The 23,803-nt window shown below is 37.0% G+C and overlaps 3 protein-coding genes across 16 annotated transcripts in view; 2 read left to right on the forward strand and 1 right to left on the reverse strand.

Annotated features, from left to right (window-relative positions):
• The window catches only part of LOC6570006 (dystrophin), a 178,047-nt gene extending 173,922 nt beyond the window's left edge, over positions 1–4,125 (forward strand). For 10 of the 14 annotated variants that reach the window (XM_032741742.2, XM_032741743.2, XM_032741744.2 and 7 more), the window contains 6 exons: positions 97–455; positions 519–902; positions 976–1,096; positions 1,477–1,904; positions 1,974–2,271; positions 3,296–4,125. In XM_032741742.2, coding sequence (XP_032597633.1) covers positions 97–455; positions 519–902; positions 976–1,096; positions 1,477–1,904; positions 1,974–2,271; positions 3,296–3,447 — 1,742 coding nt within the window. In that variant the 3' untranslated portion in view covers positions 3,448–4,125. Of the gene's footprint in view, positions 1–96; positions 456–518; positions 903–975; positions 1,097–1,476; positions 1,905–1,970; positions 2,272–2,641; positions 2,909–3,150; positions 3,187–3,295 lie in introns of all 14 variants that reach the window. The other 4 variants (XM_032741740.2, XM_032741750.2, XM_032741746.1 and 1 more) reach the window with 4 other exon arrangements.
• Positions 4,126–9,788: 5,663 nt separating this feature from the next.
• On the reverse strand, positions 9,789–11,156 carry LOC6570005 (larval cuticle protein A3A). Its single transcript, XM_001996212.3, has 3 exons — positions 11,015–11,156; positions 10,704–10,845; positions 9,789–10,641 (listed from the first exon to the last, which is right to left on the reverse strand). The coding sequence occupies exons 1-3, from the start codon at positions 11,021–11,023 to the stop codon at positions 10,085–10,087; spliced, it is 708 nt and encodes a 235-aa protein (XP_001996248.1). The 5' UTR covers positions 11,024–11,156; the 3' UTR covers positions 9,789–10,084.
• A 1,990-nt stretch (positions 11,157–13,146) lies between these two features.
• LOC6570004 (organic cation transporter-like protein) lies at positions 13,147–15,117 on the forward strand. Its single transcript, XM_001996211.2, has 6 exons — positions 13,147–13,293; positions 13,349–13,535; positions 13,601–13,859; positions 13,932–14,349; positions 14,402–14,908; positions 14,973–15,117. Exons 1-6 carry the CDS (start codon positions 13,151–13,153, stop codon positions 15,079–15,081), a joined length of 1,623 nt encoding a protein of 540 aa, XP_001996247.1. The 5' UTR covers positions 13,147–13,150; the 3' UTR covers positions 15,082–15,117.
• Positions 15,118–23,803: the final 8,686 nt, after the last annotated feature.

A 23,803-nucleotide genomic window follows, 5' to 3' on the forward strand; every position in this document is an offset into this window, starting at 1 on the left:
GAAACCCCCTCTAATCCTTCTCGAAGGCGTTGTATACTTGTGGTCTACATATAATAATTACATCTCATTCTTAATGTGATATGTTTCTAATTTTAGCACTTGACCGCATTTCAATGGCCACCGCGTGTGAATCGTTTGATCGTCACGGACTCCGGGCACAGAACGACAAGCTTATCGATATACCGGACATGACGACGGTGCTGCATTCGCTCTATGTGACAATCGATAAAATTGATTTGACACTAATGCTCGACCTGGCCATCAACTGGATACTGAACGTGTACGACTCGCAGCGCACCGGTCAGATACGCGTGCTCAGTTTCAAGGTGGGGCTCGTGCTGCTCTGCAGGGGTCATCTCGAGGAAAAGTATCGCTATCTGTTCCGCCTGGTCGCTGACACGGAGCGAAGGGCGGATCAGCGACGCTTGGGACTGCTGCTGCACGACTGCATACAGGTGAGTGTGTGGAGTGGCAATCAGACAATGTATTAGGTATATAATCCAATTAATTGCTTACAGGTGCCGCGTCAACTGGGCGAGGTGGCCGCATTTGGTGGCTCTAATATTGAGCCCTCGGTGCGTTCATGCCTGGAACAGGCGGGCATCTCCCAGGAGACCATCGATGGCAATCAGGAAATCTCAATTGAGTTGCAACACTTCCTCGGCTGGTTACAGCACGAGCCGCAGAGTCTTGTGTGGTTGCCAGTGCTGCATCGTCTGGCCGCCGCGGAAGCTGCGAAGCATCAGGCCAAGTGCAACATATGCAAGGAGTATCCAATTGTAGGCTTCCGCTATCGCTGTCTCAAGTGCTTCAATTTCGACATGTGCCAAAAGTGTTTCTTCTTTGGACGCAATGCCAAGAATCACAAGCTAACGCACCCCATGCACGAATACTGCACAACGGTGCGTATGCCCAATGATCACCCAATTAAACACACACATTCGACAACAATTGTTTTCATCTCTCATTCCACAGACCACATCCACCGAGGACGTGCGCGATTTCACGCGTGCACTCAAAAACAAATTCAAGAGTCGCAAATACTTTAAGAAGCATCCTCGCGTCGGCTACCTGCCCGTGCAGAGTGTTCTAGAAGGTGGGTACAGTGACAGAATATTATATATTTCCTATTTAGCGGTGTTAAGAAAATGATATATTAATTAATTTTTCATTTAGTCATTGCTTGACTTGAACAAAAAAACAGAATAAATTTAAAAAAATATGAAGCGATCAAATATGTAATTTTAGGATTACTATTATTACAATAACTCAAATATTTCTTTAGAACCATTTAATAATAGAAAACTGAGGAAAATAGATTCGTTTCCTCGCTCTCAGGAACTCGATATTTTATAGAAATTTAAGTATTTATGTTATTTTGGAATTCAATGATAAATTGAAGTATATACAATTGCACTTGCATTTTGATAGATCGATTTGACTTTTACTAAAAGTAAGCGTTGTAACCATTCGTAGGAGATGCACTTGAGAGCCCGGCGCCCAGTCCGCAACACACGACACATCAGCTGCAGAGCGATATGCACTCGCGATTGGAGATGTATGCGTCGCGACTGGCACAAGTGGAGTATGGCGGCACTGGGTCCAACTCGACGCCGGACAGCGATGATGAGCATCAGCTGATAGCACAGTATTGTCAGGCGCTGCCCACGAACAATGGCAGCGCTCCCAAGTCACCGGTACAGGTGATGGCCGCTATGGATGCGGAGCAGCGCGAGGAACTGGAGGCCATCATACGCGACCTGGAGGAGGAGAATTCCAATTTGCAGGCCGAGTACCAGCAACTGTGCAGCAAACAACAAAGCGGCACACCCGACGACTCCAACGGAATGCAACACTCCAGCTCCAGCACGGCGGGCCTGGCCAGTCAAGGCGAGCACGGACAGGTTAGCAAATAAGACTCACCATGCATCCAAACAAATCAAAGTAACTTTTGTTGTTATTCTTGCCAGCAGGATATGATGGCCGAGGCGAAATTGCTTCGCCAGCACAAGGGTCGCCTGGAGGCACGCATGCAAATACTCGAAGATCACAATCGCCAGCTCGAAGCGCAACTGCAGCGTCTGCGTCAGCTGCTCGACGAGCCCAACGGCGGCGGCAGTGCCACCAGCAGCGGACTACCCAGCGCACCGGGTTCAGCGCTCAACTCCAAGCCAAACACATTGCAAACGCGCTCGGTGACTGCCTCGCAGCTGAACACCGACTCCCCGGCCAAGATGAATCAGCAGAATGGCCACTACGAACACAATTCAAGTAAGTGCGAGCTGCCCAATTATCATTGAATTCAGGGAACGTCAATAATAATAATAATGATTACTTTCAATTTTAAAATAAAAAAGAATCTGTAAGCTACTATTTGGAAGATTGTTGAGTTTAAAAGTTATAGTTTGAGTTTTTCTATAATCGGGAAATAACATTTATTCCCTGAATTGTTAGGCAAAACCAGAAAATAGATCAAATCTTATAAATCAGCATTAAATTTGGGTTACTTACTTAATAACAACAAGTACAATTTATAGCCTCTATAGCGCTGCTATATTAAAGTGTTATCCCGCATTAAATCCATTTACGATCATGCCTAATATATATATCTGTGATTCGCCATATCTATATGCATATGTAGAGGGTATCATGCTGCCCGGTCTGTGCAACGAGCTGCAGCAGCACCCGCAACTGGCCAATCTGGCCGCCAAGCATCATCAGAACCAGTTGAGCGGGGCCTTAAACGCACTGCATCAGCAGCAGCAGCAGCACGCTCAGAGGGGAATCCTTACTGGCAACGGTGGCATCGATATGCCCAACATAGGCATGCAGACGTCAAACTATTTGGGTGACGATGGACGTCCGCCGCCTCCGCCGCATTCCAGTTTGTTGCAACAGCACATGAATGGTGGGGAAATATCTTGAAAATTACTTAATTCTTTTGAATTTTTGTACTTTTCCTCAGTTTTTTCAGTTGGTTGATTTGTTCTTCTGTTAAGATATGTAGATTAAAATTTTTTTTAGAGCTCTTTTTGCTTTTGATGTTGTTTGTACATTTGTGTTTGAAAGCCAAACTCTATTTAATCCGAAAAACTAATATGAAATCTCTCTTGCTTAATTCCCCTGCCATTGCCCACCTAATGACCATAGATCTTGGCTAGAACGTTTGGAGTGTATGTCAAAGCGGTAATGCAAACAACTATGTTGTCTTAAAAAAATAAAACAGAATATGAAATATTTAAAAATAATTACCACAAATATCTGACAAAATTTATTTCCATGTCTTTGGAAACAGATGGCGCCACAAATTTGGTCACTGTTATAACGGAGCAGGAAATCGAGCCAATCAACGACGACTTGGATGAGACGAGCAGCTGCACGACTACGAATACAACGACGACCACGACCACAAATACGGAGAAAACTTGTGTGGATTTAAGGAAATGAAGAAGTTTCGATACTTAAAGATGCAAGGCAATACTAAGAAATAGAAACGCAACTTACGGATAATTCATTGTAATGGCTGGCGTGCAAGCAAATTCTAAACAGTATACATATACTTACATATACATTTACTTATATATAATTACAACACGCAACTTAACATATAAATATCGTGGTACATATATTTATACATATGAATATACAAAAAGAAAAGGAAGCAGAAAGAAAGAAATAAAGCTGAAAGTTTTTTATTAGTTATCAGAAAATATCCCTAATAGTAAGTGAACGATACATATTAAAAGCTGAAAATAATGCAGAAATATAAAGTATAGTTAAGAGTCTAAAAACCATCGTAATAATAATGAATAATCAACTGCGAGCACTTGCAAAACTGATATAGATGCACTCTTTTCGAAACAAGGCAACAAAGGATAAAAATGATTTTTGATGTTCCCACTTACTTTGTATTTTGTATACGCTAAATAAAAAAATGGTGAAGCATATTTAATAAGAATTTAATTGCAACTTTATCATTTTACTTTGAATAAAAAATACTTTATTTCAGTTTAATTTGTAAATTATTAATATTCCATTAATGTGTATTTTGTATTATAATGTACGTGCTAACTAAAAGTGTGCTGCAATGTTTTTAATTAAAAAAATAGTCATTATTCAAAACAATTTATTTTGTATTTTTATTTAGCTTAATTTATTTATTTGACAATTTCAGGTTTACCCATTCTTATATACATCTATTTTTGAATTGTAGATACAAGACCAATTGGTTTTCCCCGAACTTAATCAATGTAATATTGACGAATACGATCTCCAAATGGACCACATTTTCTATGATCTTTACTATCACAATAAAAGCAAACAAATGACCCGTAAATCAACTGATTGAGATGTTTACTAGATAAATCAATATAATTCGACTTAATACTACTAGTCAAATTACATCCATCTTTACCTACATAAATACGCATATGTGAAAACGATAAATACAATACAAATTGCATTAAATACCAAACTAATCGAACGGTTTTAGATGTCTAAAGAATTCAAACATAATCATACCATATAACATATACGTTTATATGTAAAACATAAATTCATACATATATCATACAAAATATAAATCAGATATGACCAAAGGCAAATAAATAATTTTATTAGAATATCCACAACAGTAAATAGTAGCACTTTAAAAATTCAAAACACATGAATCTTTTAAATTAATATTTTAATTTCGTCCAACGAACTATTTTAAATGGCAATCTCTAGTTTGTTTTTAAAAAAATTCTCAACTATCGACAATATTCAACACAAAGAATTATATTTATAACATATACGAATACAATTTTTATTTTCATAATCGAATACAAATTTAAAAATAATATAGTTACATTTTATTTAATTTAATGCATAGAGCAAGAACTGACTATGAAAATCCATACATAGTATATATACATATATATGATCTTTCTCACAATTCACAATCAGCGTAGAAAAGTTACCCAGTACGAATATTTTTCTAACCGAATCATGAAAAGAAGTCCTACCAATAACCAACAGTTTAAAACCCTCCGTTTCAAGTTAAAAACAAATGAACCAAAAGAGCTAACAAATAAAGCTTACACCAGACGCTAGATACATCATCAAATTAACATATGAAATCATTAGTAAACATATCCTTAAAATGCAAAAATATGCTATTTGACTTAAGCTAAAACTACATACATATATTCAACACGAATTTAAATGCATGCATGTTATTTAAACTACATCAATAATGAAGAAAACTGTCGTTTTCCATTCCATTCAATTTGCAAAATAATTGAGTTATTGCTGTTTATCAGGCAAGCCACAATTATTATTTTAGAATACAACTGTAAAAGCTGCCAGCTTTGGAATAATTTTATATTTAATTATATAAGATAAAGGAAAAGAAAAAGATATAAATAAAAATGAAGTAAAGCAATTCAAGCATATCCCAAATAGTCTTCAGTGCATCAAGTGGTTGTCTATGATAAATACGGTGTTCTATATGCCAAGATATGAATTACTATATGATATAAAGATAGACACAAAGCCAAACAATCAACGAAAATTATACAAAATATATTACGTGCTATATTAGCTCCTTATTTAATAAATATGTATTTATACATACATATGCTACAATACATGCTCGAAATATTAAGCGGAACTCAATGTCACATAAATACACAAAATCCTACTACCTAATTCTAAGTTCACCTAGCAAAATTATGTCCAATTGTAAAGCATTGAAGCATATCTTTCACGTTCACCCAAGCCCTTAGTTAAATGCTTACCTATTCACTAGAGAAACGTATTTTTATGAATAATAATATCGCAACTATCTATATAAATTACAACCTAAATTACATTTTGTTTGTTTCTCTACTACCTAGAAGCGAAAGTAGACAAGGGGCTTGAACTAGCTCCAAAATTGTTTTAGTGGTAGCTTGTACATCAGTACGAGCAAATTCAATTGTACCTATCTTTTGATACCGTTTACTACAAAACTAAGGACTATAATCTTACAACAGTGTACATTTTATTTGATTCTGCAAGACCAATGCGAAGAAAACAAATATATCAATTTAATTTGTAACTTGTGGCAGATTAAATCTATCTATGAGATCTTAAACATTTCAATCTGCTCTGCAAAAGGTAGAAAGTATATATATACACAGATATAATAAAGCGTACACACACATACATATACATGAGCAAACATGCAAAAAAAAAAATATTAACAATAATATCAACAAATAATACTTAAACGTTTATATACAAAACACACATACATACATCTATTTATACATAATGGGATAATTATACTACATCATATAATATAAACATATATGACAATTACAAAAAGTTGATACAATACAAAATATAATACATAAATTGCGTTACAAATAAATGTTTTCTTTAACTTTGTATCTTACACCACTTTGGAACATTACAATATTACTCCATAATTATTTAGGGGTCGCTCAATAGTCGCTCAATAGTCGCTCGTAGATTATGGTCTGGCTGTTGACTGTTCCACATTTAAGACCGGCTTATCCAATGGCAGCAGGGCTCTGTTTGGATAAGTGACAAATTTCAACAAGATAGCTTGAAAGCTTAAACAAGAGAGAACGTTGCTGTCGGGCGTAACCGACAGCGAAATACTTTGATACCATAAAATTAGCTTAGTAGTAACAAGTTACACAGAATTACCAAGAATTACTGTCCAATTTTGCCTTTCAAATTGCGGTAAATATAAGCTGGTAACGTTTCTTCGAAGTTTGATAACTGTAACTCGTTCATTACTGAAGATTTGGAAAATTTTGGAGGCGGGAGTAAACGTGGCCAAAAAAATTATTTGAGAAGGTTCCTAGTAATCTTCCTTCTAAATTTGATAACCGTAGCTATTAAATTGCAGGAGATATAGACTTCTGGTAATTTTGGAGGAGGAAATGGGCGTGGCCAAAAAAAAATGTGGGGGTATGATGTTAGTAACCTACCTTCTAAATTTGGTAACTGTCGTTAATAAATTGCGGGAGATATAGAATATTATCGTTTTTGGTGACGAGAAGTTTTGAGATGTTACAATTTACCTTTCAGATTTTGGGACTCTAGCTATCAAATTGTGTGAGATATATGATCTTACCGATATACACTAACAGGTGTATCGGCTTAGGGAGGCGGAGTGGATGTGGCCATCCAATTTCTCATCGATCTCTTAGGCGAGTTACCAGTAACATACTTTTCTATCTCTGGGCCAAAGTTCCTGGGGGCAGCGGATGTGGACGTGGTCGGAAAATGTATATACCGATCCTTGAAGGCGGTTACCAGCAAGTCACCTTCCAAGTTTGGTCACTCTATCTTCAAAATTGTGAGAGGTATGCGGGTTTATCGATTTACACTTTACAAAATTTCGGCTTTGGCGCAGGTGTGGACGTGGCCATGAAAAAGTTATCGGCAATTAAAGTAACATACCTACCTTATTTTACGGCTCTAACTCAAATACTGCAGAAGATAGTCATTTAAAATTTGTATAAGCAAGGGGCGTGGGGGTTGTGGCGGTGGGCGTGGCATATGCTGATCTTTGAAGGACATTGCCAACAACCTATTAACCAAATTCGATGTCTGTAGCCTTAAAATTGTAGGAGATATGTGGCTTTATCGATTTGCCAATATCGATTTGATCGATTTCCTAGCCTCCTGGTGGACGTAGCACTCCAATTTATACACTTTGACACGGACACACACCATTATATGCTCCAAGTTCCAAGGCTGTAGCTTTAAAAGTGTCGAAAAAAGTTTCGTTCAGCACGACGGACATTGCACAAAACCAATAACCGAGTATACCTCGGTATCAGAATATAATAAAATAGTAAAACAAAAAAATTATTGTACCCTTTTTACCCATTATTTTTTATGAGTTCGGGGTATATTAATATACAAGGTAACTAAGGTAACTACTAATTGTGTCTGCCTCAAATCCTATTAAATTAAATAAAAGAAAGTATAAAATAAATGTATTGTACACTTAATAATCAAAGGCAATCGAAACTTCTCAACATGCGCACAACTCTCATTCTTGTCGGAATATTGCAATTATGGAAAACTCTAAAAATTCATTACTATGTAAGTAAGCCTATGGTTTACATTTTGGACAATATTTTTATTTTTATTTACACTCTTTTGTAGGAAGCAATCGAATTCAAGATAACTAATGCGAATTCTACAACAAATCACTTGTTCACAGCATTATTTGTTCCAAGTTTCAATGCTCCAGCTTTAAGGATGTGCAGAATATTAGAGAATTAACATCAGAACTTACTACTTAAAATAAAAATTAATAATAACTGCTCTCATTGTTAAAAAACGTTTGGAAAATGTTAATAGTTGAGAGTTTTGGTTTTGTAAGAACACGTGTTCGTAAAGTGTCTTTACCTCTGTAACTCCACATTTACATAGAACATAACTTATAAACCGACCAAATAAACCAAAAGATCGTATGCTACCGAAAATATTTTTTTGAAGGGACCGTTAAACATAAAGTAAGAGTTGAATTTACTCTTTTAAATATTTAGTATTGCATTTAGTAGTATAAATATTATTCGAATCAACCCAGTACTCCTTTCCTTGTTATACTACTTCGACTAATACTCTTAGGCTAGCTCAAATCCATAATCTTTACATAACAATTATCTAGTCGAAAGAGATCAGATAAGAGAGATAAGATTCCCATAACCCAAACCTATATTTATCAAAAGTCGTAACGACTTGCACATGTAACTATCTCCGATCCCATTAAGTATAAATGCAATCTATAAAATGGGTGTAAAGAATTATGACAGAAATATGGCTAGATCGACTTGGCTATTTTTCTTGATCAAGTAAAAATATTCTTGGCAGTGTTGGAGACTTCTTCATTAAATCCTTCTTACCAATTTGTAATGGGTTCATAGCAACAATAAGCGATTATTCTAGACACGCCAAAGACAAAGTACTCTTGCAGACCGACAGCCATAACCGAGCTATATGATATATTTTTCGGATGTTGATTATTTTATTGCCACCTGTACTGTATACGATTGAACAGTTATCTCTTTTTTTAAAACTTAAGTATTGTACCATTACGTTTTACCATAAAAAATAAACTTTGAAAAATACCGAAATTTGAATACTTTACATACCGGAATCGAGATCGCTACCTAAAATTCATCCAGTTTTACCAAAATAGTTTCAACGATAAAATACTTGTTTGGATAGAAAGCCACGATGACATACAGAAAAATACTTCATAGGGTCGGAGTCGTTTCCGTCTCTATACGCCACACAAACTGCTAATCGTAACAGCCTGTGCAAGGGTATAGCAACATAGTTTCTAAATAGGCTATCTAAACAGATATATTTTATCTTGATTTTATAATTTTAGATTCTTGGAACAACGTAAACGATAAATTATACTAATGAATAAGTCAATTAAACTTTTAGGGATATAAATCAAAATCAACAGCAGCCAGTTGGCTTATTGTTAAAGTGCTTCTGAAAGTATGCTATGCACAATGTTCCTATTCTAGAAGGAAGGAATCGGATATATCACTACTGTATTAAGTATTTAAGAAACTCTTTAATCATTTGTATACATATCAATGTTCTTTTACTCCATAAGTTTAATTATTACAGCATATATTTCGAAGTATTTCTGTCCAAGGTACACAAGTATCTTAAAATTAGTTCGCAGAGAACTTTAATCAAAACATCGATATTATTCAATCTTTAATTTTATTTGAAGATCAAAAACCTTGCCAGCAAATTTAAGTTTATACTTGAAATATAACAACACATACATTTTTAAAGTATTTGAGCTTATATTAAGCAAAACTTGTGAGATAAGGCCGCGTATATATTTAATATTATATATAAGCATGTATTACCAACATCCAATGACGAACACAACAAGGAATAGAGTGGACCGTTTAGAAAGCAGAATGAAATCGGAGAAACAGATAAACACATATAGGAGGTGGTGTTAGTAAAGTCAGAACTAATCAAAGATCAGAGAAAGCTAGAAATAGATTGCCTTCTAGTTGCCAAATGCCTGCGGATCTCAATGATGATAGTAGGCGTGGTGAGGGTCGGCAGCAGATGCGGGAAGAGCAGCGGGATATTGGGCATAGGGACTATGGGCAAGTGCTGGATAGGCAGCATGGAAATGTGCGGTGGAAACTACGGGACCAGGAGCAGGAGCTGGTGCTGGTGCCGGTGCTGGAGCCGGTGCTGGTGCTGTACGATGTAAGTGGCTCAAGGCGTAGGGATAGGAGAGCAGCGGGAGCGGGGCCTTGGGCACTGCCGGCAATGCAGGTGCTGGCGCCGGACCTGCGAGCAGCGCATGTGGAGCAGGTCCTGGTGCAGCCAATGGCTTGTAAGAGAGCGGCTCTTTGCGTACAACTGCATTGAAGCCGTGATGGGGATCGGCTGTGTAGTCCACTGTGCGCTTGGTGCCATCTGGATCCACCACTGAATAGCTGCCCTTGACCACATCACCGTGGCGCGTTTCATGTTGGCTCTTCAGGTCACCGGTGTATCCGTCCTGGATGTCGTAGCCGAAGGAGTACTTGGGATCAGGATCATACGGTTCAGGCGCAACTGGCTTGGGTGCGGGAGCTGTGAGGCCAAGGCAAATATATAATAATCCTGAAATTTATTTAACTGTTCCTCCGACTCACCAGGCGCCACATATGGCTGTGGCCCGTGATGTGGACCGTAGCCCGCATAGGTTTGTAGGGGTCCAGCTGGGCCCCCATAGTATGGACCGGGTCCAAAACTGCCGGCGTAAGCTAAGCCAAGCGCAGCGCTCAGCAGAAATATCTGCAAACGAGACGATATCAATTTAAAACGGTGACACTTTAATTGAGATCATCCAAAGTTCTCTTAAAATTTTACTCCTAGGGATCCGTTGTTACCAATTTACAACCGAGTTACTACAAGCTTATAACACTTCCATTAACACATAAATTTTGTACGGGGTTCCACACACCTTCAGCATTTGAGTTTTAAGTTGTCCTTGCGTGTCTCTCCACTTTAATCAATCCTTTTGTAGTCCAGACCCCAAATACTAAACACCACTTCGAACGTGGCTAACCGAATCGAGGATTGCAGCACAAAAACGAACGACAAACGCGCCAGAAGAGGAAACAACAACTGCAAACGTTTCGACGGCGTTCTGGCAATTTATAGTAAAACCTGGCGGCAAATGTCGCCTGCTTCACATGGTGCAAAATACCAAGCGAACAATAAACTAATTGAAGATCAACTCAGAGACCAGCTACAGCTATAGAAACAGGCCCAGACTGATCATGCCACATGGCGCGCACACAACAGCACACAATCAGTTAGACACCCAGACAGCCTGACATCCAGCAAAATCAACAACAACAAACAACAACCAACCAGTCAGCCAGACAACAACAACAACAACAAGACGATGTTGGTATATTTATGTATTAGCTAGAGTGGGCAGCAGCCACCTGGCGGTGAATCGTGTGCCTGGGTTCAACATTGATGCTGGCATCGCTCACATCGACTTAGAAAGGTTATTCTTCCGCTAAACCATTTAAAGGGACCCGTTTGCCATTTGCCCTTTCTATTTTGTGCCCTGTTTGTGATTCGCTTACGATTGTGGCAATTGTGTGGAAATTTATTTCGTTGCACACCCAATTGAAACGTTCACTTATTATCAGCTAGGACTTGGACCAAGCTTAACTACGCGTAATGAGTGCCAGCTAAATGAAAATTTAAACCAATGAAATGGCAACCGGCAGCAGTAACAACAGCAACAGCAACAACAACAAAGTTGCGCATGCTCAAAAGGTCAGATAGTCGACAATTAAATTACAGCAAACCAAATGCCTGGCTCCAGCAGCCGCGAAAGGTCAATTTACCAGACGCTTTGTGCCCTGGCCATATAACCAGTACCCAGCACCCATTACCCAGTCATCCCCTCAGGTCCTCCAGTCTGCAAGCGAGAACGAATAATGTCATTAGTTTCATGTTCACTTTGTGCGCTTAATTTATGATCGCAAATTTGTAGCAGGCCGCAGACCTGCAAGGGTATCGACAGTTCCAACCATTGTTTCTCATCCAGTTTTGGTATGTGACAAGTAAAGCAAGAAATCGTGCATGTTGCCGTTATTCAATTCTACGTTTGGTAACACGAAGATCAAAACAATTGATCAAAACAAATCAAGCAATGTTGCAAACGTGCATTACGTAAATTGTAAGTGCATACGCTCCGGCATATATATATTTATATAGCTCCCATTCTTCAGCAGTATGTCTGATAATTTGTCTGTCTATTAGGCGTGCTCTAATTTGCGAAGAAAGAAAACCAATTTTTAAAACGGGCATCTGGACGTTCCAATTAGAGAATACGGAAAAGCTTTCCCTTTTGAAAAGAAAAGCTATCGAACTGGCGCCTAAAAATAAATAGCTATTTTCATATGAAAAAGCAAAAGACATGCACATGCAATTATTTATTTTATTATTTATACCTAATTTTAAATTACTGGGCAGCATTTTGTCCAACAGCCGTATTTTAAATATTTTTCTAAGCTTTGGCATTACAACTTTTCTGAAAATTTGTTTGAACGCCAAATAGATTTGAATGCCTATTCCTTGACAACTAGCAGACTTTGGGTTCTTATTATTTGAGCAAAGTAATTTGTTTGCATTACCATTACTCGAATGCCATTATTTTTAATCAAATTTAAGACTTTAATAAAATGGCTGTATCACTAAGCTGATAGCTAACTAAGCTGTCGGGGTCAATTTATTATATAAGACTACTACGGAATTTACTCATATAGCTATCGATGTAGCTGGAAACGTTAAAATAATACTGATACCAACTACTGATCTAAACTAACAATAAATAATATTGCTAAAATTATTTTAATTGAAAATATGTTTAATTGTGGGATAGGTAAATTTTACCTGATACCAAAGCAGTTGCGTTTCAGTTCCAATTTAGTCAGCTGTTTTAGAAACATGTGTCATCGTGATGGCTATCTAGTATTTGATCGGATTCGTTTTTATGTTTAAGCGACAAGTCTTAAGTCAACCTTAATTTAGTCCGCAATTGCAATTTGCAAGTAGACGTTCAAGCGGTGAAATCATGGACTTCACTAGTGTGCTCGACAAATGCGGAAGTTTTGGGCGTTTTCAATATGTTATATTACTATTATACGGTTATACGAATATACTCAGTTCCTTGCATTACTTTTCGCAAACTCTTATAACATTTACGCCAGAGCATTGGTAAGTACCTCACAACAGTGACTCAAACCTATATGCACTATTTCAATATTCAAAGGTGCTACCATGACGACCTGCAGAATTTAAATGAGTCAGAAATTCGATCGGTATACGCAAATGTGACGCACAAATCCTGCACACTATTGGATGCAGTGGTCAATGGAACGGGTCTTGTCGCAAAGACTGGTCAGTGCCAGAACTGGATATTTAAGCGTGAACAGGGCTATGAGAGTGTTACAACTGAGGTATTTTGCCATGCTGACAATTTATTTAGCAACTCAGGCAACTTCTTACACTTACACTTACACAGCTGAAATGGGTCTGCGACAAGTCACATCATTCAACCGTAGGTCAATCGTTCTTTTTCCTTGGCTCAGTTGTGGGCACCGTCATATTTGGACATCTCTCGGATCGCATTGGACGACTTCCAGCACTGTTGATGGCAACATTGACGGGCGCATCTGGAGATTTTCTCACCTCGTTTGCTTATAGCTTTCCATTATTTGCTGTTTCTCGATTTGTTTCTGGACTCTCCACCGACACAATGTACTATTTAATGTACATTTTGGGTTAGACAAAAAAAACTTCTGAACGATTATTGAATATTGAATTTGAAAATATTTATCATTTCATGTTTTCAGTGTTCGAGTACCTGAGTCCAAAACGTCGCACCTTTGGCCTCAACATTATTCTCGCCATTTTCTATTGCTTTGGACTGATGACCTCCCCCTGGGTCGCCATCTGGATAGGCAACTGGCGTCATTATCTGTGGATAGCTTCGCTGCCAGCTCTTGGGGTGCTCTGCTATCCGCTGATACTCTCTGAGAGTGCTCAGTGGCTACTCACCAAACAGAGATACGATCAGGCAGTGAAGAGTCTCAAATGGGTGGCCAGGTTCAATGGGAGGCAGGTGGAGGACTCTGTGTTCGATGAGTTTGTCAAGCACTATCGCGAGAAGATGAACGAGCAACAGAAGCTACCAAATCATGAGGATACATTCATGGGAATGTTTAGAACACCGTATCTGCGTCGTTGCACGCTGTTCTTGATGCTGAAATCGTAAGTAATTGCGAGCATATCGTTATATATTGATATCCCATCGACTATGCAGGGTCATCATTACACTCACCTACGACGTGATCAACCGCAACATGGAGGGTCTGGGCACCTCCCCATTTAAGTTATTCTCTTACACATCGGTCAACTATTTACCAGCTGGCTGGACGATCCTCTTACTTCAAAATAACATCGGACGCAAGGGAATGGCCTGCAGTGCCCTGCTGATAGGTGGTATAATCAATACGGTTACCGGCTTTCTTATTGCATTCCTCGACCCAAAGGAAAACTATCTTTTGCTGGCCGTTATGATTGGCCTGGGCCGCTATGGCGTGACGGTCTCATATGATGCGGAAATCCAATATGCTGCCGAGATAATTCCAACTAGCGTGAGGGGGCGAGCTCTCTCCAATATACATGTTGTGGGCCTGGCCTCGAATTTTCTAGTGTTTTATGTGATCTACTTGGCCAAGTTTTATAAACCATTGCCATCAATTTTCATTAGCAGTCTGATGTTCCTCGGCGCTAGCTTATGTCTGATGCTACCGGAAACACTGAACAAGTATGTTGTTATTTTGATTAGTACATTTTGCGGAAACCTCATTTGTATACTTGTCTAATTTTAGAAAGTTGCCAGAAAACCTTGCCGAAGCGGAAAGTTTTGCTATGAAGACGCATACTTTTTCTTTTCCATGGTGCACAAAACGTCGACAACTTTCGCAGAATTCAGTTTAAAAACGTAAATACAAATTTAAAATTGTAATTTCCATTGTGCAGTGTACATACTATGTATGTATTTTCTGGCGACCATTCGCGTAAGTACTTGAAATTGACAAAGGATCAAGGAAGGCAAAAATCGATTGAGCACTTCTTAAATAATAAAAAGTATATTACAAATAAGGGTAAAATTAAACGGCTAAGTCAGAATAGCTAATAATATTTATACATTTACTTATATAAAGTGTGATTACATTGAAATAAAACGACCACCAGTACAAGTGAGTTCGGATCATTTTCTGTGAGCACAGTCTTTAAATATTCACTTTACCTTAACTAAATAAATATTTTCTGCTGAGCGTTACAGCGCTTTAGTTTTTCATTTATCTCCAATCTATATATAAATATAAATAAAAGAGTCTAGCTGGGAATCAGCGTAGGGCCAAACCATTGCCGGCATTTTTAATAATTCGATTTCGAAGTTAAAAAGAAATGTTGAAAACACGTTAAATTACACATTTGATTATTTATTGATTGCTTTTTATAATTGAAATATTGTTTTTTTCTGGCTCCGTTATTGAAGTATGTACATAAAACAAAATATTTAAAAAAAATCAATTGCCCTGGGTTCATCAAAAAACAGATGTATAAAAATGGTATTTTATTAAAAGGTGGTGTTTCACATTAACATTAACATTTTTTTTGCGAAATGTTTGAACTGCTAAGAGTTTGATTTGAAAAAAAAAAGATTCTAAAATAAACTTAACATTTGGGATATTCTGTCTTAGGTCGAAAATTGTTGCAAATAAGCTTTGCTTCCCATTCAATCGACAACATGCTAAGCAAAGTTGTATACAATTGCACATAATACTTTGATCATACATTACCACAAACTAATATATAAGAAATATATATAATTTTTTTTATCAAATTAGATTGAAGTCTTAACGTTAAACATTTAAGATATACAAACGGAATAGAACATGATTATATGGAAACAATAATTCGTGAGTTGAAAAAAATTATTCGAATATTTAAAATAAAATCCTTTAAGTGCTAGTCGAAACAGCTCGACTAGCAGATATCCTGAACCAAAATCTTCACATATCAAAGCAAAGCGCTAAAAAATACTGAAACTTTTGTTTTCATATGAGTCCACAAATTTATTGTGTTGTTGCAAATTTCTTAGCCGATCTCGAAGAAATTTGTAGAGACTATCAATATTATGTTAAGAAATAAACAGACCATTTAGGAAACTATATTATTAAAATTGAATCTAATATTGATATTGATAATTTGTTATCTACAAAATTAAATAAAAACCAATGAGAACGTTGCGGTCGGGCGTAACCAGGAGCAGGACTGGTTACACTAGCTTTCAAATTGTATTCAAATTTTCATACCTATTTACACAAGTAGACCATCCAATTTTTTATCGACCTCTTCGGGAAGCTACCAGCAAAATTTGTTGACTCTAGCTTACAAATTATGGAACATATATGCCGATCTTTGAAGAAGGTTGCCAGCAAGTTACCTTCCAAGTTTGGTGCCTCTATTCTTAAAATTGCGGGAAATATGCGGACTTATCGACTTACACTTTCCGAAATATCTGCTTTGGTGATAGTGGACACAAGTTTGGGCCTGGCCATTGGCTCTTAAAGGCAGTTGGTAGTAATATACATTCCAAATTTAACGGCTCTTACTCAAAAATCCCGGAAGATATTGACACTTCCCAATGTTAGGGGCGAGGGACTTGAGGGCAGCGGAGGTGGGCGTTGCATATGCTCATTTTTGGATGACATCGCTAACAACCTACCAACCAAATTTGGTGACTGTAGTCTTAAAGTTGTGGGAGATATGTGGCTTTATCGATATGCACATTGCATTCATAAAGACGGATTTTGCACAAAACCAATATAATAAATTGGACATTTCTAACTTCTACAGTCGCGGTAGGTAGAAGGAGGTTAACAGAGAAGGACAGAGGATAGTCATGGCCAAATCGACTCGGCTGTTGACCCTGATCATCAATATATATACTGTAAAGGGGTCGGACAGGTTTCATTCTTAACAACTTATTCGCTTTTGACCCATTTTCAATGGGTTCAGAGTGTAAAAAACCTCCGGCTCACGACAATCATATGAACATTTTTGCATAAGTTTGTACCTAGTGAAAGGCAGCTCGTGCTTATTACGAATGCATTAGAAAATTGCTTACCTGCCTAACCAATTGATAATTAACAAAATATTTAGCATACATTTACTTAAGATATTCCTCGAAGATATTCCAGAGCATTTGAACATTTGCATATGCATTTCGCATATTCAAGTACTATGAATACATTTTTGAGGCATATTTTATTAGATTAGTTCGTTTGAAAAAGTGATTATTCTTTCTCTCAAATTCCACAGTAGCGACAAATTACGAAATACCTGTGCTTAACTAGTAAGTGCACGTGATTGAAGGCAGCTCTTTATACCCTTCTCATACACTAACAAGAAAGAACGTTGCGAAATACTGTGATATCATAACTTAGCCCAGCAAGTAAAAAGTAATAAAGAAAAGGGTGGGTGTAGCCAAGAAGTACTGTCCAAGTTTACCTTTCAAATTGCGGTAGATATAAGCTAGTACTGTTCCTTAGAAGTTTGGTAACCAAAGCTCATAAATTATGAGATGTGAGTTTGGGAATTTTGGGGGCGGGAGTGGGCGTGGCCGAAAAAAATATTAGAGAAGGTTCCTAGTAATCTTCCTTCCAAGTTTGATAATTGTAGTTATTAAATTGCGGGAGATATAGGCTTCTGGGAATTTTGGAGGCGGGAGTGGGCGTGTCCAAAAAAATGTGAAGTACGATCTTAGTAATCTACCTTCCAAGTTTGGTAACTGTATCTCTTAAATTGCAGAAGATATGGGCTTTCATAGTTTTTGGGGGCGGGGGTGGGCGTGGTCCAAAATTATTTTTCGGATTTTTGAAGGGTGTTATTAGCAATATACCTTTCAGATTATGTGACTCGAGCTTTCAAATTGTGTGAGATATATGGTCTTATCGATTTACACTAACAGATGCATCGGTTTAGGAAGGCGAAGTGAGCGTGGCCAACCAATTTTTTATCGATCTCTTAGGAGAGTTACCAGTAACATACTTTTAAGATTTGGCGACTCTAGCTTACAAATTTCTAGGGCTGAAGCTCCTGGGGGCGGCGGGTGTGGGCGTGGTCTGAAAATGTATATGCCGATCCTTGGAGAAGGTTACCAGCAAGTTACCTTCCAAGTTCGGTTACTTTATCTTTAAAATTGTGGGAGATAAGCGGGCTTATCGATTTACATTCTCCAAAATATCGGCATTGACGATTATGGGCGTAGGTGTGGTCGTGGCCATAAAAATAGGCTATCGGTTCTTAAAGGCAGCTACCAGTAAAATACATTCCCAATTTGACGGCTCCAACTCAAAAACTGTGGATGATATAGCCATTTAAAATTTTTATAGTCGAGGGGCGTAGGGGCTATGGAGGTGGGCGTGGCATATGCCGATCTTTGAAGGACATCGCCAACAACATACCAGCCAAGGGAGATATCTGGCTTTATCGATTTTCAAATATCGTCTGGTGACGTAGCACTCCAAATTTTACACTTTGTCTGACGGCAACATCAGTATGTGTTCCAAGTTTGATCTCTCTATCTCATCGAGCAGACGGCGTTCATACAGCCGGACAGACAGATATACAGCATGACGGACATTGCACAAAACCAATATCCTGAATATAGCGAAGGTATCAAAGTTTAAAAAGTCTGCTCTATATCATTTTGCTCAGCATCACTTCCCACGATGAGATAATCAAATTCGTTTGTCCAACCGCCGGTCTGTCTTGCAGTTTCTATGAGAGTTAGTCACTCTGTCTTAAAGCTTGGAGAGTTTGTGCATGGGTTCGTAATCTTCGGCGATCTGCGTCCTAGACTATTTTGAATTCAGACTGTTTCAAGATCTTGATATATGTATTTCGTTACTGTGTTGTATTATTCTGTTCATTATTTATATAAATATATATATTATATTTTTTAAGCATATTCTAATTGCTTATTTATTTGTGGTGCTCTGATTATGATAAAATTGCGTATTTTCGTAAAACCAGCAAATCGAACAACAATGTGAAAAGAATAAATTATCTTTAAATATATAATATAGAATCTTTAATTGAAGCTTTAACTATGGTACTAACCAAGTACCACCCGCATAAGGTTATCGCTTTTATATCCACATAGCAACACACATTATTTACAAGCGCTCTTCAGGGAAAGACTTGGCATGATTTAGTTGGCTTTAATCGTTTCTGGGGGCGGGAATGGGCGTGGTCCAAATGTTATTTCCGAATTTTTTAAGGGTGCCACTCAAAATTAGAGACTCTACCTTTCAAATTGAGTGAGATATATGGTCTTATCGATGTACACTAACAGATGCAGCGGTTTGTGGCGGCGGAGTGGGTGTGGCCATCTAATTTTTTATCGATCTCTTAGCCTACAATATGATATATGCCCATTGTTCAATCCTACAACGGTAAGATAGCAAAGGAGGGCTCTTGTCTAGACAATAGGTAAAGACGTGAACAGACACGTGCGCGACTCCCATCGTTACCATAATAAAACCTTCCGCGATAAGAGTTCTCTGAACTGATACGATAATTAGTGTAGACGCATTTGCAGCAGTTAATACGTAGCTACCTATGTCCTTAGTCGAATAAGAATAACTGTAAATAGCTTTAAGATAATTTAGGATGTTTCAAAAATCATGTCGGTGCAGTTCGGCAACAGGCTGTGTTCGATGCTTTAACAACGTCGACGTGTTCTAAATTTACACCTTTCTGTAGTACTTGTGCCTTATTATTATTACACTTTAGCTTTATCGATTTGCGATTATCGATTTTATCGATTTCATAGCTCCCTAGTAGACGGAGCACCCCAATTTTGACACTTTGTTTGGCGCGGGCACAGACCAGTATATCTTGCAAGTTTCAAAACTTTGACTCTAAGTATGTCGAAAAAAGTTGCATTCATACAGACAGACAGTATGATGGACATTATACAAAACCAATATACTATGATACTCTTCGTATCAGAGTATGAAAAGGGACTTTCAGTACAAAATATAGCTTTGTAGTTCCAGTCGTTCAGTCATTATATATATTATTGATGGAATCTTATTAAATAGGCATATTATTTTTAATGACAAAAATATTATATTTATGAATTGAGCGGCTGCATTTTTGCAAGTCATTTGTTTACGTTTGTACGTTTAAGCTAGATGATAGCTCACAGCGAAACAAACAAAACAAAGCAAAGCAACTAAGTATGACTGAGAATGCTGGACTAGAACATGCCACGTAGCACACTACGAAATACCGAAGCATTCAAAAAATTCAATTTAGTTTATTCAAAATAATTTGTTAATAATCAATTAATTTAATTAGTTGATAGTTATTATTTATTTTTTCGATTGTATTGCAATATATAACAAGATTTTAAGATACGCACATAATATGGTTCAATGCCATAAAAAATGCGTTGTGACACAATACACACTTACAAAAAAATGTACACATAGGTGTATACTTTAGTCCACTTACAAAAAATGTACACATAGGTATATACTTTAGTCCAGTACAAATTTAAATAGAAGAGGCTTAATATCAAATAAGTTATTGACATGATTGCAAAATATGTACGATCAAGGTAAGTAGGTAAATACGATATTTGTTCAAATTGCAATTGAATCGGCACGAGGCTGTGTATAATTTTAAATTTAATGCTATAATGCTAAAATTATAATTATAAAATATAACACCTCACCAAAATAGTATGCAATCATCCTTGGCACTATCAAGTCTTTTTTTACAAAATTACTTTAGAGTTCCCTGTAATTTTGTATACCCTCGCAAAAGGCGATTATGATTTTATCGAGGAGAATGTACCACATTAAATAAAACGTTTTCGACCTCATAAAGTATATATTTTTCCATAAGTTTGAATAACGGTAAATTGTGATAAAATTGTGATTACTACTGTGTGTTTAACTTTTTACTACCACATGTGTTGTAATCATTAGCTTTTGTTTATTTTGTATACTCTGAACCCATTGAAAATGGGTAAAACGGATATAACGGCTTTGTGCAGAAGGAAGCATGTCCGACTCCGTGTTCAGGATCAACAGTCGAGTTGATAAAGCCATGTCCGTCCGTCTGTAAGAATACGCGGATCTCAGAGACTATAACAGCTAGAAACTTCATTATATCGATAACTGTCTTCGATTAGCAAATATCGATACATATCGTTTTCCGATAGCAATACATTTCACAATCTCAAAGGAATATTCTTCTAATTTATATATAATGTGCATTTTCATAATTTTTATCAACTGCATGTGTGAGAAAGAGACGACAAGATAATCGACGCGACGGCAACAAGATAATACACGCAATCATAATCAATATATATATATATATACATATATGCGCTTGTCGCATGTCTGTGATTTCAGTTCGGGCTTATTTTATTATAATACATTTTTAGAATATATTTAACAGCTGTGTTCTGGGTATATCGTAGTCGAGCTCACTTAACTACAGCGTTCCTACTTGTTTTTGCTAATCAATTTTGAATTTATTGCTTTTAAGCAAAAATTAGGCGAAAAAATTAAAAGTACACGCAAAAAAGTACATAAAGCAAGAAAATAATTATTCAATTAAAAAAATGTCACATAAGTTTTAGAGAACTTCAAATAATTATTCGTAAAAAAAATTAACTAAAGTTTTTTTCAACATTATCAGTGCACGTGCAATCAACCGCAGAACATCAACATTTGGATTATTCTACGAGATAAAGATAGAGTTCGTTATGAAAAAAAAAGAAAACAAAAACAAATTGCGATTCCAGAAATGGGCGCACGACAGTTTTGTCACTAAATTCACAACTAGACGCCCAACGGCACACGCAGGCTCAAAACTCAAAGCTACGTCACGCAGGCCAAAAAAAAAAATTATATTGTAATAACTGTAAGCGAATCGCATTGCATGCAAAATCGCTTTAAGCACGGCAATCGCATCGCTCAAAATCTATATTTGTCTTCCAGAAACACAACGCCTATGTGCATGTAGACATACATACTCGTACGTATGCATACGGTTGCATTTGTTTTCGGCTGACAATAACAATGAGCGAGCTGGCGACATTTCCAACTTGACTTCGGTGTGCTGCGGTTCGCATTATAAGTGTTCTGCTCTAGTCGAAATATAAAATCATCACAATCGCATCTGTCGGTGGCTGTTCCAAGCGCTTGTTCAAAACACTCGGGCTTCAGCTGTTTTATGGTCATTTGCAAAAAGCTGTTCCCTATCGTAATCTTTTGTGCGGGCGTCTGAGTCAATCAATACAATCAGCCAAAGAAAGCATTTCATATTGGAAGTCAATTCAGTGAAACTTGTTGCTCAGGACTGTGAATGAGGAAATAAATAAAAATTGTGAAATAATAAGAATTTATCATAAATGCAAACCAGCACACAAAAATTTGTACTTTCGGCATTATTTACTTCATAAATTGAATATTTATGTCGATTTGTGGTAAATACATATATATACTTTCATAAAATGTAGTGTTATGTAACTAGTTTTTCATCAGAAATATGTTGGTATATGTGAATAATCACAGTGATCTTTATAATATTTTCATCAAATATGAATATGAATATGACTCCACCACAAGTTGCCCATATATCCAGAATTTTTGGTTATCCTTTACGGCTTCTTTGTACGGTATTGGTTGTAATTAAAAATAATTTCATTTTCTATTTAAGCCGATACTCAATTAGCTGATCATATGTAACCCCAACAAGTTATTGGGTTATAAAATCGGATTTAAGCTTATTTTTATACCTAACTCATAAAAAATAAGAACCAGAAATTTGCGTATGTAACTGAAATTAAATATATGGTCGCGATAATTAAAAAGCTTGTCGATCTCAGAGACTATTAAATATATTTTTTTTATTTACTATACGCAGATAGAGTCAAAATTTAATTAAAAATTGTAAGGTATTTATTCAAACTAAAGAATTTTCATTCCATTTATAGTACTCTGACACCAAAGATATAATAGTATATTGGATTTGTGCATTGTCTGTCCTGCTGTCCGTCCGATTTTCTGTCTGTATCAACGCAACTTTTTTCGACATCCTTACAGATAAACACTAGAAACTTGCAAGAGATACTATACTGGCGTATTACGGCCACTAAGAGGATAAAAAAAAAAAAACTATCATCGCAAATCGACAAAGCCACATATATCCAACAATTTTAAGGCTGCACTTACCAAATTTGGTTTGTAGGTTGCTGGCAATGTCCTGCAAATATCGGCATATGCCACGCCCACCTCCGCCACCCAAGCCCCAGCCCTTAATATTATAAATAGCTATATCTCTCGCAGTTTTTGAGTTAGAGAGTTAGAGTCAAATATGGTAAGTATATTACGGGTTGTCGGCCTTAAGAACTGATATACAATTTGTGTGACACCTGCGCCCATAATCGAAAAGTGTAAATCGATAAATCCGCATATCTCCAACAATTTTAAAGTGAGACTCACCAATCTTTTAAAGTAACTTACTGGTAACTTTCTTCAAAGATCGGCATATACATTCTCAAACAAAGCCCACTCCCTCCATCCCCAGAAAAATCCGCCCTAGATATCTAAAAGTCGCA

The sequence above is a fragment of the Drosophila grimshawi genome, unplaced genomic scaffold (assembly GCF_018153295.1).
Source record: "Drosophila grimshawi isolate 15287-2541.00 unplaced genomic scaffold, ASM1815329v1 contig_545, whole genome shotgun sequence".
NCBI lineage: Eukaryota > Metazoa > Arthropoda > Insecta > Diptera > Drosophilidae > Drosophila > Drosophila grimshawi.

Excerpts from the sequence above, each read along its gene's own strand:
- LOC6570005 (XM_001996212.3), bottom strand. Across the intron at positions 10,642-10,703 it reads ACAGCCATATGTGGCGCCTG|CTCCCGCACCCAAGCCAGTT; the intron begins GTGAGTCGGAGG and ends TTGGCCTCACAG.
- LOC6570004 (XM_001996211.2), top strand. The coding sequence starts at position 13,151 with ATGGACTTCACTAGTGTGCTCGACAAATGCGGAAGTTTTGGGCGTTTT. Across the intron at positions 13,860-13,931 it reads CTATTTAATGTACATTTTGG|TGTTCGAGTACCTGAGTCCA; the intron begins GTTAGACAAAAA and ends TCATGTTTTCAG. Across the intron at positions 14,350-14,401 it reads CTGTTCTTGATGCTGAAATC|GGTCATCATTACACTCACCT; the intron begins GTAAGTAATTGC and ends TCGACTATGCAG.